The 19895-nt window shown below is 41.3% G+C and overlaps 1 protein-coding gene across 2 annotated transcripts; it reads right to left on the minus strand.

Annotated features, from left to right (window-relative positions):
* Positions 1-93: 93 nt before the first annotated feature.
* On the minus strand, positions 94-19595 carry LOC131355150 (solute carrier family 22 member 23). Of its 2 annotated transcripts, XM_058393418.1 has the most exons (10): positions 18434-19592; positions 17115-17218; positions 11827-11981; positions 10592-10760; positions 8746-8873; positions 8557-8659; positions 2674-2885; positions 2181-2213; positions 1946-2069; positions 94-1457 (listed from the first exon to the last, which is right to left on the minus strand). In XM_058393418.1, the coding sequence occupies exons 1-10, from the start codon at positions 18857-18859 to the stop codon at positions 1094-1096; spliced, it is 1818 nt and encodes a 605-aa protein (XP_058249401.1). In that variant the 5' UTR covers positions 18860-19592; the 3' UTR covers positions 94-1093. The 2 variants fall into 2 exon arrangements, with proteins under 2 accessions (XP_058249401.1, XP_058249400.1); XM_058393417.1 differs by having other exon boundaries at positions 1946-2213; positions 18434-19595.
* Positions 19596-19895: the final 300 nt, after the last annotated feature.

Genomic DNA, 19895 nt, shown 5'->3' on the forward strand with positions numbered 1-19895 from the left:
TTAAAAAAAATCAAAACATTGTATTGTTTCCTGACCCCCAAGATTTTGTCACACTAAGCGCAGAAAAACGTGCTATTTTTAATTAATTTAAAAAAAAAATTTTTTTAATCTTAGATATCAATCAAATTTAGATCTCCGATTATCAGTCACAATCTAAGGCCAGTTATACAGTAGATCCATTTTGGACAGGGAAAAAAAAACAAAAAACATTGAGCACAAAACAGTTTTTTGTGTTTGTTTGGGGTTTTTTTTTTTTTTTGCATATTTTGTGCCATCAACAAACTAATCTCAAGAACGATTAAAAACATTTTACATTCTCATATTCAGTAGTTCGGGAAAAAAAGAAAATTTATTAAGCCACAGATAATATACTGCCCAAAAACATTTAGAACAGGAAATACTGAGCAGCCGAGTCAGCGGCCCTTACAGTGTCTGTGCTCTGCCCTGTTTTTCATTTCCGTACGGAAACGACGAGTGTAAAAACTTATTCACACACACACACACGTTCTACAGACCTGCGCCAGATCGTTCTAGGTTTAATCGATCTCTGTGAAATAAAACACGATCTTAACGCCAAGATGTTTTCAGACGACTAAAGCTACGGATTCAGCCTGCTTTATTTATTTTTTTGTCTTTTCCAAAACGTCATTATCCATAATCAGGTCTGTTGTTCTTTACACACACACACACACACACACACACACACACATGCATGAGTCTACTCACATGCATAAGAAATTAAGCTTAACATGATTGTTTTCTCTTTTTTTTTTCCTGGGTGTAGTACAAAACTATAGAAAAGCTAAAAACTGCGAGACGGTTTTTTGCCGACATCAGCCTGAACTTAGTGGTTTGTTTTGAAAAATAGAATGAAATTACGTCGATATTCATTTTTCACAACACCACATCCATCCCTCCTGGATTAAGAGGTTTGATATATTATGAGAATTCAGTAGTTTGACATCATTCACCGGTTAAAATCGCTGTAAGAAATTCTCAGCGCTTGTAACCTCATGATGCGGGCCAATCAGATCACTGCAGCTGTTCTTCATATGGCCTGTGCTGGCTTGGATTCACGCGAGCATGTACGCGGTCAAGTCCTCACTCCGTTCACTGTGCTGTTACTGGGTGCTGTGGTGTTGCTGGGATTGACGACCTGATGAAGAGGCGTGTCCTGGACGCGAGAGTACTCCCTGACCTCTTGTCTGGCAAGGAGGTGGTGCTGCTCTCCAGGGAGGAGGGGCCTGCGCAAAAGCCCCTCCCCTTCTGCCAGAGATTCGGGCAGCGGTTGGCCGGTGGTCTCGGGCAGCAGTGGAATGCAAATGATGCAGAGGAGAGTGCAGCATGTGAGGATGACGTGGTGGAGGAAGAAGCCTTTCTGGTTGTGAAGTTCCATAAGTGGAGCAGTTAGTATGCCGAACCCTGCGCTAGCCAGGACCAAGCCTACACCTCCGCCCCTAACACACACACACACACACACACAATGTTATAATTAGGGCAAAAGATTTCATACAAACATATCAAGTGATGAAACAAAAAAAATCCTTAACTATATTTTCCATGTGTACATTTAGCTCTCTCTTTCCTTCTCTCTCTCATATAGACACACTTTTCCACCACACAAGAACTCGTTTTTTTGTCCAACAACATCATTCAATTGCTGAAGAAATCACTAAAATGCTGGAACTGATGGAGGGATGTTATACTTTGTCTCCCTGTTAATCACAGCAACACTAGTCAATAGGTGGATAGTGTGTTGTTCCGCCTCCCTGTGATGCAGCATGTGCAGCAGGTCGTGACAATGAAGTCGGGGGTGTGTGTGTGTGTGTGTGTGTGTGTGTGTATGCGGGCGCGTGTGTGTGTGTGTGTGTGTGTGTGAGAAAGAGAGAGAGAGGGGGCGAGGGTGAGAGAGGGAGAGAGAGAGAGATGGGGGGGGGGGTCTTACCTGATGACAGTTGGTGTGATCTCTGTGCAGTAGAAGATACTCAGAGTGCTGACGGCGTGAGACGAGAACATTCCAATGATGGAGAACGCCACAGAGAACCGCTGATTTAACGTGTCCCTGAGAACTGATATTATACACAACAACTTTAAATATCTGGGCATGGATCCATTGAGAGAGCCTGTATATGTGTGTGTGAGAATGTGTGGGTGTGTGTTAGAAGATTGATTAATCTTACCTATATTGTGCCGGAGACTGTATTTTCCGATTACTGTTATAATAAGAGAGATACATAGAAGATTCTTGTCAATCACAAGAGAGAAAAGCGAGAAAGATCCCACAACTCGGGAATATTCGTTTATCCGAGCGAGATTTCTGCAAGTCCTGCGAGCTGCCTGCTGGAGCCATTTCTCCAGCATTACAGTCTTCTAGCCATTCGGATAAATTGTGATTTCTTTAATTAACTACAGTTACAGCACCAACCTTCTAACAAGTTACAGGTTTCAGTTCTGTAGTGAAAATTTGTTATTTAATTGACCTTTATATGCTTATTAAGATTAATTATTTGGCTCAGGTTGTGTAGGATATGTAGACCAATAGATCTAATTTGGATAGAGCAGGAGCTCTGTATCTAGATATACTCCATTTCTATTAATGATAACAGAAGGAATTCGGTCATTCTGACCGTCACTATTCCGAAGCACATTGCTAGCAAGCGGATGTACACTCACGGCTGAGGAGGCCGAGCTGCAGTAACGAGGCGAGCGCTGTGATGATCATGAAGGTGAGGAGGCCGCCTCGTCTGCCGAACGCCGCCACCACCGGACACAGCACCAAACACGAGGCCATAGCGATGCCCGCCAGAGCGAAATAGTGCAGGTGAGAGGTGCTGCCCTCCAGAACACTGCGTGCAAAACAGTGATGGATACCATAACCTGTCAGCCTGTGGGGGGGAGGGGGGGAGTTCACTGAATTAGGTTTCTCCTCAACACAATTTAAATAAAGTACTCAAATTCACACACACACTTGGCATCAGTTTCTTCTGCACATCAAGTATTTTATTAATTACATTAATTACAATTAATTTTATTAATAGATTTTCTGGATTGTTTCTAACATTGATTATTTAAACATTTCACTGTATGAGAATGAAATGGAATAATTGCACACAATCACTCCCTTGCTTGCTCACTCACACATTCACTTGTTCCCTCACTCACTCCTTTCCTTGCTCTCTCACTAACTCACTCACACACACTCACCCCTTTCCTTATTCACTCACACACACACACACTCACCCACTCACTCACTCACCCCTTTCCTTATTCACTCACACACACACACTCACCCACTCACTCACCCCTTTCCTTATTCACTCACACACACTCACCCCTTTCCTTATTCACTCACACACACTCACCCCTTTCCTTATTCACTCACACACACTCACCCACTCACTCACTCACTCACCCCTTTCCTTATTCACTCACACACACACACACTCACCCACTCACTCACTCACTCACCCCTTTCCTTATTCACTCACACACACACACTCACCCACTCACTCACTCACCCCTTTCCTTATTCACTCACACACACTCACCCCTTTCCTTATTCACTCACACACACTCACCCCTTTCCTTATTCACTCACACACACTCACCCCTTTCCTTATTCACTCACACACACACACTCACCCACTCACTCACTCACCCCTTTCCTTATTCACTCACACACACACACTCACCCACTCACTCACTCACCCCTTTCCTTATTCACTCACACACACTCACCCCTTTCCTTATTCACTCACACACACTCACCCCTTTCCTTATTCACTCACACACACACTCACCCCTTTCCTTATTCACTCACACACACACACCCACTCACTCACCCCTTTCCTTATTCACTCACACACACTCACCCCTTTCCTTATTCACTCACACACACACTCACTCACCACTTTCCTTATTCACTCACACACACACACTCACCCACTCACTCACTCACCCCTTTCCTTATTCACTCACACACACTCACCCCTTTCCTTATTCACTCACACACACTCACCCCTTTCCTTATTCACTCACACACACACACCCACTCACTCACCCCTTTCCTTATTCACTCACACACACTCACCCCTTTCCTTATTCACTCACACACACACACACTCACTCACCACTTTCCTTATTCACTCACACACACACACTCACCCACTCACTCACTCACCCCTTTCCTTATTCACTCACACACACTCACCCCTTTCCTTATTCACTCACACACACTCACCCCTTTCCTTATTCACTCACACACACTCACCCCTTTCCTTATTCACTCACACACACACACCCACTCACTCACCCCTTTCCTTATTCACTCACACACACTCACCCCTTTCCTTATTCACTCACACACTCACCCCTTTCCTTATTCACTCACACACACTCACTCACACACTCACCCCTTTCCTTATTCACTCACACACACTCACCCCTTTCCTTATTCACTCACACACTCACCCCTTTCCTTATTCACTCACACACACTCACTCACACACTCACCCCTTTCCTTATTCACTCACACACTCACCCCTTTCCTTATTCACTCACACACTCACCCCTTTCCTTATTCACTCACACACTCACCCCTTTCCTTATTCACTCACACACACTCACTCACACACTCACCCCTTTCCTTATTCACTCACACACACTCACTCACACACTCACCCCTTTCCTTATTCACTCACACACACACACCCCTTTCCTTATTCACTCACACACACACACCCCTTTCCTTATTCACTCACACACACACACCCCTTTCCTTATTCACTCACACACACTCACCCCTTTCCTTATTCACTCACACACACTCACCCCTTTCCTTATTCACTCACACACTCACCCCTTTCCTTATTCACTCACACACACTCACTCACACACTCACCCCTTTCCTTATTCACTCACACACTCACCCCTTTCCTTATTCACTCACACACTCACCCCTTTCCTTATTCACTCACACACTCACCCCTTTCCTTATTCACTCACACACTCACCCCTTTCCTTATTCACTCACACACACTCACTCACACACTCACCCCTTTCCTTATTCACTCACACACACACACCCCTTTCCTTATTCACTCACACACCCCTTTCCTTATTCACTCACACACACACACCCCTTTCCTTATTCACTCACACACTCACCCCTTTCCTTATTCACTCACACACACTCACCCCTTTCCTTATTCACTCACACACACTCACTCACACACTCACCCCTTTCCTTATTCACTCACACACTCACCCCTTTCCTTATTCACTCACACACACACACACACCCCTTTCCTTATTCACTCACACACACACACCCCTTTCCTTATTCACTCACACACACACACCCACTCACTCACCCCTTTCCTTATTCACTCACACACACTCACCCCTTTCCTTATTCACTCACACACACTCACCCACACACTCACCCCTTTCCTTATTCACTCACACACACTCACCCACACACTCACCCCTTTCCTTATTCACTCACACACACACACTCACCCCTTTCCTTATTCACTCACTCACACACACTCACCCACACACTCACCCCTTTCCTTATTCACTCACACACACACTCACCCCTTTCCTTATTCACTCACTCACACACACTCACCCACACACTCACCCCTTTCCTTATTCACTCACACACACACTCACCCTCTCACCCACTCACTCACTGCCACACACACTCACTCACACACACACCCTCACTCACTGCCTCACTCACTCACACACTCCTTTCCTTGCTCCCTCACACACACCTCAAAAATGGAATGGGTTTGTAGGTGGTGGCCACAGACGGCTTCTCTCTCCTTTCTTCTCTTCCTTACTGATTTGTCTCAAGTTTTGTGTTTTGTTAGGGTCTTTGCCACAACTTGTAGCTGGTACCTGCGACCCGAGTCAGGTTACACAGACAGTCCAGCTCCTCCAGCATATACGGCACATCCGTATATGCCTTCACAAGGTGCGTCTCCCAGCATACGTTGATGATTTTTTTTTCCACTGACTATCATTTTGTTCTCAACGAATTACACAATGTGTATAAGATTTTCAACTTGATTTATATCATGATTTAATAATGTAAAACTTTTTATATTGGAAAAAAAAATGATGAGGGTTATTTCAGAAAGGGAAACCGGTGTAAAATCAAAATATGCGGATCAGCTGATCTGCTATGGCGACCCTGAACAAAATAAATGCTGCAAGACAAATTAGTTTCTGATGTCATTTACGTTATAGCTGCTATAATAAACCCTCCGCTCGCTCACCAGCCTCGTGTGTTCTCACATGAGACGCATGTGACTGAGACACTCCAGACTCCTTCAAAAATGAACACATAACAATGATCCAGAAATATCTCTTAATAGAAAACTACTCCACATCATCGATTATATTCTTTCCTTAAACTAAGGAAACGGTTTCTACAGAAACAGTGATTATATAAACCGATATCAGCTGAAATTAGTGTCCGTTACAGAAAATCAATACACACGGCTTAAATTAGAAACTTTTCAACCTCACTGTGGTAGAAAACCTGATTAAATAATACTAATGTTTACAGGCAAATGTTGTATCTCAAGTGCAGAATAAAATGGTGAGAAAAGCTATACATCAAATGTGGGTATATTCTGCAAACAATCCAAAACATGCAGAAAAACTGACTGAAAAACGCAGCAGTTTTTAGTCTGCTTCTTTATTTTGTCTGGAAATTTCCGCAACAGAGGTTCCAGCACCTGTAGATTCTCCTTGTGCACTAAATCCTTTCACTCCAGATTCAGACTTCCTCTTTATCTGAATCTTGTCTAAACCGTATCTGTCTGTAAACTTTTGAACGCTGAGTTTCGGTATGTTCTCCATGTTAACATGTATAAACGCCAAACCATAACTATCCCTTCTTTCTTCCTTTTCTGTTCTAGACATTTCTTTTTTTCAAATATGGGTGCTTTTTTTTTTTTTAACAATTCAGCACAATTGATTATTTATTTATTTCTCATTGTCCTGTTTCAGTCTTACGTACTGGATAATTATTAACGTTAACATCTGGAGCTGAAAGTGCAGCCTGTGTTTCTTTCAGCCGCCTCGTCCACAGGGACTGCCGTGTGACACAGCTGGTGTCCCCTGACCAGAGAAAGTCAGCGTGGCATAAATACAGACAAACAATAAAATTGACCGGATATGATCGCTATACCTCCTGGACACTGCCTTTAGGGCTGTCGATTTGTAACCGATATTTGAACATGACATCATATTCAAGCTGTTCGTTGCCCAGCCCCCTTCTCTAAGTAAGCGATCCTTCTTCTTGTTGGAATTTTCAGTGCTAAGACACAACTCACGCTATTTATATTACACAATGGTGTAAAATAGTGAATGAGTAACAAGAGCGTTCATGTTTTTCAAATTCTTTACATTTCGACAATTCACTTTTAGCAAACTTTTGAGCAGCATAACAGTTCTCAGATGTTCTGTTCGGTTATGCACTAGTTAGTTATGTAGTACATGGATTCAAGACACAGCCTTGATCACAAACATTCCCACTTTTCTCTCGTCACTAGACAACATAAAGTCCAGCAGGTCTTAACCTGGGGGACGTAAAACACTCACCCACTCACTCACTCACTCACCCACTCACTCACCCACTCATTCACCCACTCATTCACCCACTCATTCACCCACTCATTCACCCACTCATTCACCCACTCATTCACTCACCCACTCATTCACTCACCCACTCATTCACCCACCCACTCATTCACCCACCCACTCATTCACCCACCCACTCATTCACTCACCCACTCATTCACCCACCCACTCACTCACCCACTCACTCACTCACCCACTCACTCACTCACTCACCCACTCACTCACCCACTCACTCACCCACTCACTCACCCACTCACTCACCCACTCACTCACCCACTCATTCACCCACCCACTCATTCACTCACCCACTCATTCACCCACCCACTCACTCACCCACTCACTCACCCACTCACTCACCCACTCACTCACCCACTCACTCACCCACTCACTCACCCACTCACTCACCCACTCATTCACCCACCCACTCATTCACTCACCCACTCATTCACTCACTCACTCACCCACTCACTCACTCACCCACTCACTCACTCACCCACTCACTCACCCACTCACTCACTCACCCACTCACTCACCCACTCACTCACCCACTCACTCACCCACTCACTCACCCACTCACAGGCTTAGTAATTTTTCTTTAATCGTCACAGTTGGACTGCTGATTAGACATGAAGGGAGAAATGGAGACTCATGGCTAAAGAAGCTCTAATCCTGCACAACTGGACCTCCTTATATCCTCTGTCCAATCCCAACCATCACATTAAGTGAGCAGTACAAAAGAGTTAGGTTGTTTTATATTGTATTGTATTAATCTAGACAAACATCATTTATTCATTAGCAGTCTTGAGTCAACATTTTTAGGAGGCCCCCTGGTGGCTCTAATCATTAGTCATCAGTGTATAGTCTCAAACACACACACACACACACACAGATACTCACGAGTTGACACACAGCACTACAGTGCTCTTCCACAGGTTTCGTGTGCTCCTCAGCTGTGTGATACAGGAAGTTCTGGGTTTCTGCTCCAGCTCACGCTCCAGCTCTGGACACAACCGTAATCCATCATGACTTTTATGATCATTCCTTCCCAGAGATTTCTTTCAAGCCTGTAATGATCTCAGTCCTTACCTGTGAGGATTCCGTTAGGGTCAGTCGCAGTGTCCACCTTGTTACTTCGGGCGATTGAGTACATTTGCCTCTTGGCTCTGTGATAGTGCTGTGTGGCCAACAACCAGCGCAGAGACTCAGGAAAAACCCTAGAAAGAAGGGATAGAAAAATCTCATTTCTCATGCTCCATGATTCTAGGGTACAAATTAAGTTTGGAATTTGTGTAACAAAAGCATAATTCAACAGTTCCACATTCCAGCAAGACAGATTGCTGGAAATTGTTCTTTGTTTATTGTAAATAAGACATTCTGTGGATTTTCACAGTATTACAACAATAATATCTTAAAACCTTTAAACAGTCTCAACAGCATTCCTTTAATATTCAATAAGAATTCCAGGATATTTCCTGGTGAGACATTTTGGAATTCTTAACTATCCAATCCAACACACCATCTTGTGTCAACAGTCTGTTTGTGTTGGGATTGAAACCGGAAAGTGGAAAGGAAGGAAGTTTAGAACAGGGATATCCTGTTGTTTGTTACATACGTGCTGTTATGTCACATTCCTATTGCCACATTTTTTAGGGCCTAGGAGTTTATTATTAGTTTGAAATCTGATGGTAGAATCTATCTATAATTCTCAGTTTGACGTCTTCCTATATTTGAAAAAATCCACACAGACATGACATGTATAGATTCACAGATTTCCTTAAAACCAACATTTTCCTTGATTTGACTCATACTAGTGGATATGAAATACATTTTTAATAGATACTGGTCAAATTCGACCCAGAACAGTGGTGTGTTTTTAAAATGTATAGCACCTGTACAAAATGTTTTAAATATATTTAAAATTTGTGTATTTTTGGTCACTTTATTGAACTGAATGTTTTTATTGTCAGTGCAAGTGCAACAAAATTGAACAAATAAAAAAAATTAAAAATAGTCCTACACTTTGAAGTGTATAGTCTAATAATCATTAAATAATCTATTAAAATAAAATATAAAATAATTGATCAACAAAATAAAATATAAAAATGAAAATAAATCTAGTAAAATACATTTCAAGCTAAAAGAATGACCTTTAGGGTATTTTTTAATGCTGTCAAATGTGAAGTTAACCTGAACAGTATGTTAAATAAATTTCTAAATAAAAAAAAAAGATTAAAAAATAAAATAAAATAAAATCACACATAAGTCAATATGAAATACTTTTTTTTCAGGCTCTTAAACCTATTTGTCCTTACAGCTATGAATAAATATATATAAAAAATTATTTAAAAAAATAAATAAATAAAAAAATAAATAATAATAATAATAATAATAATAAAAAGAAATAGCTCAAACATGAAATCTGCTCAGACTATCTGATTCAAAAAATATTAATCTCAGCAAAATATAACGTTTATTAAGTTTACTTCTTAAACAAAAAGCAATTCGTCTGCCTGATATATTAGCAGAACATCCAAAATCACTTTTCGAAATTTTCTGTTATTTATAAAATGAATAGCAGCAATTTTCAGGATGTACAGTACATGACAATGATGTGTGTGCAGGTTCCAATAAAGAAACATTCAATTTGTTTCTTAATTTGAATGAATTATTAAATAGATTATTCACCTCATTTAGCAGAACCTGGGAATCTGCTTGCTTTCTATTAAAATTCACACTTTTTCGTCCTGAATCTCAGCTCAGTATTTGAATATATTATTAATCGACATGTAAATATAGTTACTGCTAAACTCCAGATGGGATTATGCAAGCTTTACAACTCAAACACTCCCACACACACATACACACACACACACACACACACACACGTATGGTGTATACTGTATCATGCATCATGTAGCAGGGATGACCTTACCAAATGTAAGGAAGCATTAGGACGAAGGGAACAATGATGAGGACCTGAAGAACCTGCCAATCGCGGCACAGCGCTGCCAACCCTGGCATCAGCAGCTGCCCTCCCACCACCACCAGGCTGGCAACCATCGTCATGGAGAAGCGCCAAGCAGGCAAACACAGCTCAATCCCTAAGAGAGATCACAGTTAGGTTACAACAAACAAAAAGATCCCACAGCACATTTAAAGGCTATTATACTGTACTTGATTTTTATATAATTTTTTGGTGAGTGAGTGAATACAGTTGACTAGGGATTGTATTACGTTCCTGTTTTTAATTCAGTTTAGCTTTTGTTTATTGTAGATTTTAGATTTCTCATTTTTAATTTTTGGCCCATTTAATTTTTTTTTTTTTTAAGCAGATGATCATTTTCTCTGTTTGCCCGAAGCATCCTTTGATTCGTCGTGTCCCTAGGCTGTAAGTGATCTACTCCAGAGACGGCAGTCTTTCTTCATATATCTACTTTAATGGAGAAAGAAGGAGCAGGCAACAATATTCAGCCAGTACTCTAGTATTAGCCGAACGTTGTGTCCGTGTTTGTAACCACAAGGGTTTGTGTGTTTCTAACTCATCACATGTTGTGCTACATGAAATCCCCCTACATCACTTACTATAAGAATATCCTCTTATGAATAGATTTTAAATATATCTAAGCAGCAAAGCAGGCATTTAATCCTAGATAAGATGTTTAAATGCAGCTTGATTGTGCTACCTTTTATAAATAATGAATACAGACTAGAGCTGGGCAATGAAATTTTTTTTTTTATTGACTGCAACGCGGAAATAATAATGATGATGATGATTGATAATGCTGGTGGTTTTATTCCTTAATGGTCAGAAGAAATCTTTGAATTAAATAAACAAGAGACTTGTCTAATGTTGTCATGAACCAAAATGCTGTTAAATGTGAAAAATAATAAATAAATAAATAAATGAATAAATAAATAAATAATTAATAAAGATTAATTTTATTTGGAATAAAAAAAAATTAATGATTTTTTTTTTCAATTAAGAGACAAAAAATATCACTATAAAAGCAAATATCAAAAATCTACAATAAACAGTACTTTAGCAGCAATCAGGAGAAAATATCTGCATCAGAGCGCAACCCCGGCAGTACGAGAAGGTGTCTGAAGCAGAGTGATAGCCCTTTAGTCTGAAGTGTGAAGGAAGAAAAGTGAGAAACAGAAACTTACTCAGCACATAGAGGGAGAGTCTGATGGCAGCGAGGCAAAAGCCCTGAAAGAAGCGCAGAGTACTAAACATGGCCATGTCCACAGAGAAGGCCACACACAAGCCAAACACGAGCACAGACAACACCGAGACAAGCAGCACCGGAATACGACCTATCCTGAGAGGGAAAGAGATAGATAGAGAGAAAGACAAACAGTTGTGTAACTAACACTTTTGGGTACTGTATATATTTACCTGCTACTTCACTTTCAAAGGTTTCACAATACATGCATCAAGCCACAAACGACAGTGCAGTCTCATATTTATATTTCCATTGCCTTGCCAAGGACTATGGAGTTAAAGTGCAAAAGATCCGCTTGATTTTGAGGTTTATTTTACTTCCTTGCTGATATAAAATACTGGTGTCTTTTGAAGAAGAAGAAGAAGAAGAAGAAGAAGCCTTTATTTTCACATATACATTACAGCACTGTGAAATTCTTTTTTCTTATATCCCAGCTTGGTGGTGCTGGGGCTCGAACCTCAACCTCACTTGAGCTACCACTGCCCCTAAATCCTTAATATTTTTAGCGACTGTCCTGCTTCTGCTGCCAGTTAAACTAAATTCACTAGACTACCAATACTGAAACAAATTAAACACCCATACGTAGGTCTGCTTCAGCCAAAAAATTAGAAGCACACAATTGTCCAGACCGTCTTTGTATGCTATAGCATTACAATTTCCCTTTACTGGAACTCAAACCTGTTCCAGCATGACGATGCATACCTGCACAAATCGTTCTCCTTAGAAACTAAAGTTGGATTTAAAAAAACAAAATCTAGAGATGTCTGGAGATTGATATTGTTTAACGGCGAAAGAAGATTAAATCTAGATTGGGATGTGCAACTGAAAGACAAGTCCATAAACATCTGGCTGTTTACTGTATATGTCTCAGATAAAATAGTCTTTATTTACAGCCATGCCTTTTTGACCATTCAGTCAAATTCATGCTAATAGAGATGAAGGTTATCTATTGTTTTGAACACTAAGGCAGTTTAAATCTATATGTCCCCCTCCTAATCTCCCAGTGTTCAGAGTTTCTAGTGTGGCCACTACTTCTTTCCGGACCTGCCTGATGCATCCAGATGCCCTGGTTGGAGTCTCGTGGCATGGTGGTGCCCACTGCTGCAGTGGATGCATCTGTGTGGACAGTCTGTGACCAGGGGACTGCTGTGGACAGAGCCACTTGGAGACTATCACACCGTCACAGATCTGCCGTTACATCTGTCAGCTTTCAACAGCAAGGAATTAGTGTCTATAATGACCTCAGAAACTACACTGATTTAATAGTTCCTCATGAGCACTTTGGTTGCTTTTGGAGAAAGGACATTATTTATATTTGCATTATTTACTGTCCAGTTCCTCTTAAGGTTTCTTCCTCATATCATCTCAGGGAGTTTTTCCTCGCCACCGTCAACTCAGGCTTTTCATTAGGGATAAAATAGTAACTTAACTTTAAACTTTATATTTTTTTTTCACTCTGAGACAATGTCCATTTTTAAAAGCGCTATACAAATAAAAATGTAAGACAGGAAATTCAGATTGGAGAAGTTGTAACTGTTCACTTTATGAGAAAATGATCAAATTTGCAGTTACATCAGTACAGATTGAGGCTGTAACCAAAAGCTCATGTCTGGATCTGTTTCTGTCAGTTTAGTGCTTCATACATCTGTATGTGTGGAACTGTGTTTGGATTTAAACCTTTTATAATAATAATAATTATAATAATAATATATTATTATTATTATTATTATTATATTATTATTATAATTATTGTAATTATTTTTCTTTTTATTATTATTATTTTAAATAACACTGAAAAAAAAAACTCGATAGAAACGCACTGCATAGAGCACTGACTCTTTCACCACTACATCAATGCAGTACAAAATTGGCAATATTTTATTGGTATTTAATTGGTTTTATCCTCTAATCATTTAAACTAGTATCATAACTTAACCCCCTGCTGTTCTGTTACTAATAATGCACCCTGCAGCTCTGGACACTCATGTCATTATGTTATGACCGCTCACTCATGGAGAGAGGCACAAAACATCCCTAAATAGCGCGTCTGACTTTCATGTCATGTTATCATTGTCATTTAGAAAGTGTATTCGTATTTTGATCAATCACTAGTAGAAAAACATATCAATCATGTATCAATGAAGTTGGTGGTGTTCACTGATGCTCTGGATGGATCTGTATGGACAGCCTGTGACCAGGAGACAGCCGTGGACAGAACCACTTGAGGACTTTCACACCGTCACAGATCTGCTATTACACCGGTCAGCTTGTGACAGCAAGGAATTAGTGTTTATAATGAACTCAGAAACTACACTGACCTAATAGTTCCTCATGGGCCCTTGATTGCTGTTGTAGAAAGGACATTAAGTAGTTACAGTTACATTATTTACTGTCCAGTGTCACACAAATGTTGATGAGGTTCCCATCTGAGCATGGTTCCTCTCAAGGTTTGTTCCCCATATCATCTCAGGGAGTTTTTCCTTGCCACCGTGGCCACAGGCTTGCTCATTAGGGATAAAATAGGGATAAAATAGTTTAAAAATTTAATTTAATAATTTATTTTTTCCCCTCTCCTTTCTCTGTTTCTCTTCTTTTGTAAAGCTGCTTTGAGACAATGTCCATTGTAAACGGTGCTATACAAATAAATTGAATTGAAATTGAAGTTCATTAGCAGCCAATTTGTCAACCACGGCACATGAAAGAGTGATGGATTGATCCTTTTCAGCAATAAAGTGAAGAATTAAAGTAGAAAGGCAGAGGAAACTCTGCCTTTCTACTTTAATTCTTCACTTTATTGCTGAATATCTCACTTTACTGTTCAATAAAGAAGAAGCCCAGCAACTCCATATATTTATGGAAGAAGCTAGAAATAGTTCAGACTACTGATCAAATGTAATCAGCACAGAACTGTCATGAGTCACTGCTTACGTAATGTAGATATAGCTAACAAACACCAATTTCTGTTCTACTGAACAATATGAGACATATCTTAAACATAGCAAACATTCATTTATACAGTGTCCAGTCTGATGGCACTATGCTCCTTTTTTTCCTCTAATAAATCTCATTATCAGCTTAAATATCTACTAAATAAAGTTATTTCAGACAGCCCAGAACTTCATCCGTCCTTCGTACTGTTCTGTAACAGTCTTTAAAATGTAATTAATTTTGTAATTAGTTTTGTAGAGAGCAGTTGAAGGCTACGAGGCCACCATCTGTTCACTAGCATAAAGCGTTCCTTATTTCTCCATGTACAGGAATCCAAAATAAAAATAAAAATGCTCTTTAAAATGCCCAGCATTGTAGCACCTCTATTACAATGTTTCTCCACAGCATTTTCAGCCACACAAAAAGTAATTAAGCCTTTAGGCAGGGCGCACTGGGAGCAAAGAAATCTATAGAAAGAACTGCATTTGGCAGCGGATCTCGTACGGTCGATTGCATCAACAGAGCTTACTCCGTGTCGCAGGTTTCATTTATTAGCCTGATTTTTTGCTATGGCTTTGGTGGAAGCATGTGTAGAAGATCACATCCAGGATCTAGAGTATTCTCGAATAATTGCTTTAAACTTAGATGGACTAAGATATTGAAGATGCTCTGATCCCCCTTACATTTGCCTATGCTCTTCTTCTGAATCCAAAGACATTTCTTCCATTTCTAATAGCAGCTTACACTGAACTAGTCAGGAGTAAAGGACAGCATCAAGCCTCTGGGCTGCAGTCCAGTATTGTTACAGATGCTTTCATGTGAATGGACACAACAAGCACCTAGTTATAAGGTGTAAAGGAAGGGCAAATGTAAATACGATATGGTTCAATCCAAGTGGCTTACAAATTTCGGACACATTTTTAGCATGTCAAAAATATTCAGGAACGTTCTCCTGATATAGGAACCCATTCAGAACTTTTGGTATGTACACCTTTCCTAATATATATTGGTTCATTAGGCAATAAGTTCTTAGATATGAACTAAAGTCCTATAACTTATTTGAATCTTAACATGTGGGTAACATCTGCAGTTACTGTAATCTGGTTACTGATAGCCCCAGTTCTTGGGCCCTTGAGCAAAGCCCTCTCCTTACTTCCTTCCAAGCTGGGATATGTGACAAAACAATTTTCACTGTGCTGTAATGTATATGAGAAAAAATAATGGCTGCTTCTGCTTCATCCTTAACATCCTGGCTTTGTGAGCCAATCAACCACCTTTGCAACATGGTGTATGATGACCACATAACATTTGTGGTGTCAACATAAAAGTTTTGAGATGTCCTAGATAGCAAGGAAGTCAAAAAGTAGTTGCTTTTTCCATCATTCATTTGTTAGCAAGTTAGAAGACCTCATGATGTTGTAAACAACTTGCAAAGTGTACAGGTACACAATATACGCCTCCAAAAGTTGTACATGGTTCTGACCCAACCTGTTAACCCACAAGGTTAACAACTAGAAGTTTATAATATGACATTGTATGTTGTAGTTTTACAATTTCCATTCACTGGAACTAAGAGGTTCAAAGCTGTTCCAGCATGATGTACTGTGCACAAAGTAACCTCCATGAAGACATGGTTATTAAGAACTCGAGTGTCCGGCAAAGAACCCTGACTCAATCCCACTGAAAATCTTTGGGATGAACTGGAACTTCACTTGACTTCAGCGCCTGATCTTACTAATGCTCTTGTGGCTGAATGAACACATATCCCCAAAGCCATGCTCCAAAGAACCTTCCCGGGAAAGGGGGTGGAGCTTATTATAACACTAACTCTGGAATGGGATGCTCAACATGTATGTATAAGTGTGATGATCGGGTGTCCAATATCTTCTAGTCTTATACTGTACACGAGATAGGATTTTCAGGTCTTACAGCAAAATGGGTTAAATGGCTATCCAATTTGTGATAAGGTTAACTCGAGATGTTATTACTTGGTGTAAGGGACATTGAAAGGACTGGCAAAGTCTGAGCAAGACAAAGAAGTGGACTGGAGCCAGTGAAACTGGTCAAGAAACAACTGCTTGAAAAAAAATTCATATAAAACGGCTGCACTTTATCTTCATAGTCAATATGATGTGCTTTACTATACATCTATGAGAATGGACTTGCCACACTGTAATTCTTTCTACTTTCACAACTCTACTGCACTGTACATTTCTCAGCACATGAAGGACCAAGAGTTAGAGCAGGAAAGGAGACCAGGAGTGAGAACCTTTAAGAAAAATAACATGCCAAGTAGCTTACCAGTCCGCCATAGCCCCCATAAGCAGATAACCAAATATGGAGCCCACCAGCAGCGAGAACTTGGCGATGTGGACCTTCCACTCCTCGTCACACACCAGCTGCCACTGTGGAGACACACAACAGTCACACCAAACGTGTCTTATATGCAGTTATACCACGGTGCTTGATTCTGATTGGTCAGAAGCACCAACGTGCTCATTATCATTTCAATAGCAACAATTACACTGAAAGTTTTATAGCAAACTCTCTGCATGACGAGTCTAATTGTTGACGTTATATATATTTTCTGTGAGGAGACATTTATTCAGTGTTTTATTAAAGGAGTCTCCAGTGTCAGAGGAAGTCAGAAGTGAAGCTTTGCTTTTAAGTTTTCCAAAATTCTTCAGGATAGAGCTCACAAGAGAGAGAACACAAAGATGACAATGATTTACAGCATAAGCGATAACTGGAACTGGAAATATGTTATCATTCTCTGGTATAAGAGGAATAAAACACAGAATAATCGGTATACTGTATCTACTGTATCATGTTCTACATATCTTGCAGGTTAACTGGACAGGTAAAGCATACAAAAAAGTTACTATTGCACCTTTAAGTAGTATTCTTTACTTTCTCTGTTACTTATGAGTAACATCCGCCTCATAACTCCAGTACACAATTCAAGAAGCAAACCAGTACTGCTCTCAGACCCAAGTTTATCGTTTATACTGCAAGGTTCATGCATGTTTTTCTCCAACACATATACACACACACACACACACACACACACAGAGACACACACACACAGAGACACACACACAAGAACAACCCTTTTGTGTGAAAAATCCTAATCTTAACCAACTGACTGTTACCGGCTGCTAAAAAAACATACTGTATAGAGTTCTGCCTGCTGAGTTTGCCTGTCACAGAGGAGTTATCTCTGCCAGGCTAGGCGTGTGGAACACCCCAGACCTCCTTATCAGACCCTGCATTCACCTGCTAAGTTAACTAGACTGAGTCAGCTTGTTCTTCATTCTCAAACGAGTAAAAATCTACCCTAGCTGCTCTAGTTGGTAAAGACCTGTGCAAAACGTCATCCTGGTGAAAGCAGGTCAGATTTACAAGGACACTACAGCAAATAAAGAGAGAGAGAGAGAGAATGAAGAACGGTTAGAGGTGCTTTTGTTTGCAGAACCTCTTGAACGTAACCACTTGTTCATTTCCGATTAGTTAAATGAGATGAGTTAAAATGTGGGAACCGGAAACACCGATGTATAGACATGCAAAAGCTTGTCAAGGACATCTGACCAGTTTGCCAGCATATTTTTTTCCCTACCCACCTTAGTGACCACATTCTGCTGCAGTCCTAGCTGGAGCTCAAACCTCGGTTCGGCGCATTTGCACCGCGCGCTGCTGCTGCTGCTCTCAGCGCGCGTCGCATTACCGAACAGACCCGGCGGCAAGGGGCTCGGGCTCGCGCTCGCGCTCACGCCGCTCCCGTTTCTTGCATGATCGCTCGGTTGGACGCACGTGCTGTCGGGCTGCGCGAGAAGAAAATAATCCGAAAACTGACCGAAAGCGATGAGCAACGCAGGGAGCCATGTCAGAGCCACAAGACGCTTCTGAAAGCGACCGAAGCCCCCGAGGAACGGCAGCACGGCGGTGTCCACCTGAGAGAGCAGCTTCGGGCTGTGAGACTCCGGTGTTCGCGATACACTGCCGTTTTCGGGCAGCTGATCCAATCCGTGCAAGCGAAGAGAGGCCATAACGGTTTCTCCGTGTTCTCACATCCACTCTGTGCACGCTCTTTGTCTGAGATCCAGTACGCCGACACTCAAGCGCTTAAACCGGCTGCAGAAAAGATCCCAAAAGCAGACTAAATCCAGTGCAGGGGAGAAGCCAGTTTGGTTTGATAGTATGAATGTGGCAGATACGGCCGTGTTGTCATCCGCGTGAATCGAGCATTTCGGGTGATCGACATGCCGTCCGTCGCCTTTGTGGATCCTCCAGGTGATCATGCCATCGCGCGGCTGGATCCGCTGCACGCCAAACCCTTACACAAGGACAGCATGTGTTGATAAACCTTAAGTCCCCGAGGTCCACAGGTAACATACCTGTTTATGCGCAGATCTCGGGCAGGCGTGGCTCTGCGACCCATCCCTGAACTGTCGATTTTTTATTAGTGGTAGTATTATTACATCGTGCCTCGGTGTCCGGCGCGTTGAGATATTTCGGCGTTCGGCTTGGGAAATGCAGCTTTACGTGATGGCCACTCAGTCCAGATTGGTGTTTGCTTGTACGCGTGGTACCAGGCTACGCGACCATTTTTCGCCGGGGATGAATTCTTCACACATAGTCGGTCAGCGCGCGCGCACGCTCGCAGCATCCAAATGAAACGCCTTTCTCCACAGTCTCCCCGCGCCTTCTGATTGGCTGAGACACTCATGGCGATCTACCCGCGGTGTGTGATTGGATCGAGGAGCAACAAAGACCCTTTGTGCACCCGCTCCCCCGCGCTCCCATTGTAAACACCCGGCGTTGCACCGAAAGAAGTTACAACGCTGAAAATATCCATCCAACCCACCCCTGCTCAGATCATCTCCAAACATCAAATGAAGCTTAGAAACAGTAGCAGCTGTATTTCTGTACTGTACTACTGCTAATCATAGAAATATAAGAAATCATTTCGGAAAATGCGCAATCATTTCCACTACATCAGTGACAGGGGTATGTTTTAGGGAATAAACCGGATCCACAAATGCTCTTAATGCTACTTTAGTAGTCTGACTGTATTGTTTGTGG

Source organism: Hemibagrus wyckioides, linkage group LG06, assembly GCF_019097595.1.
Source record: "Hemibagrus wyckioides isolate EC202008001 linkage group LG06, SWU_Hwy_1.0, whole genome shotgun sequence".
Classification (NCBI taxonomy): domain Eukaryota; kingdom Metazoa; phylum Chordata; class Actinopteri; order Siluriformes; family Bagridae; genus Hemibagrus; species Hemibagrus wyckioides.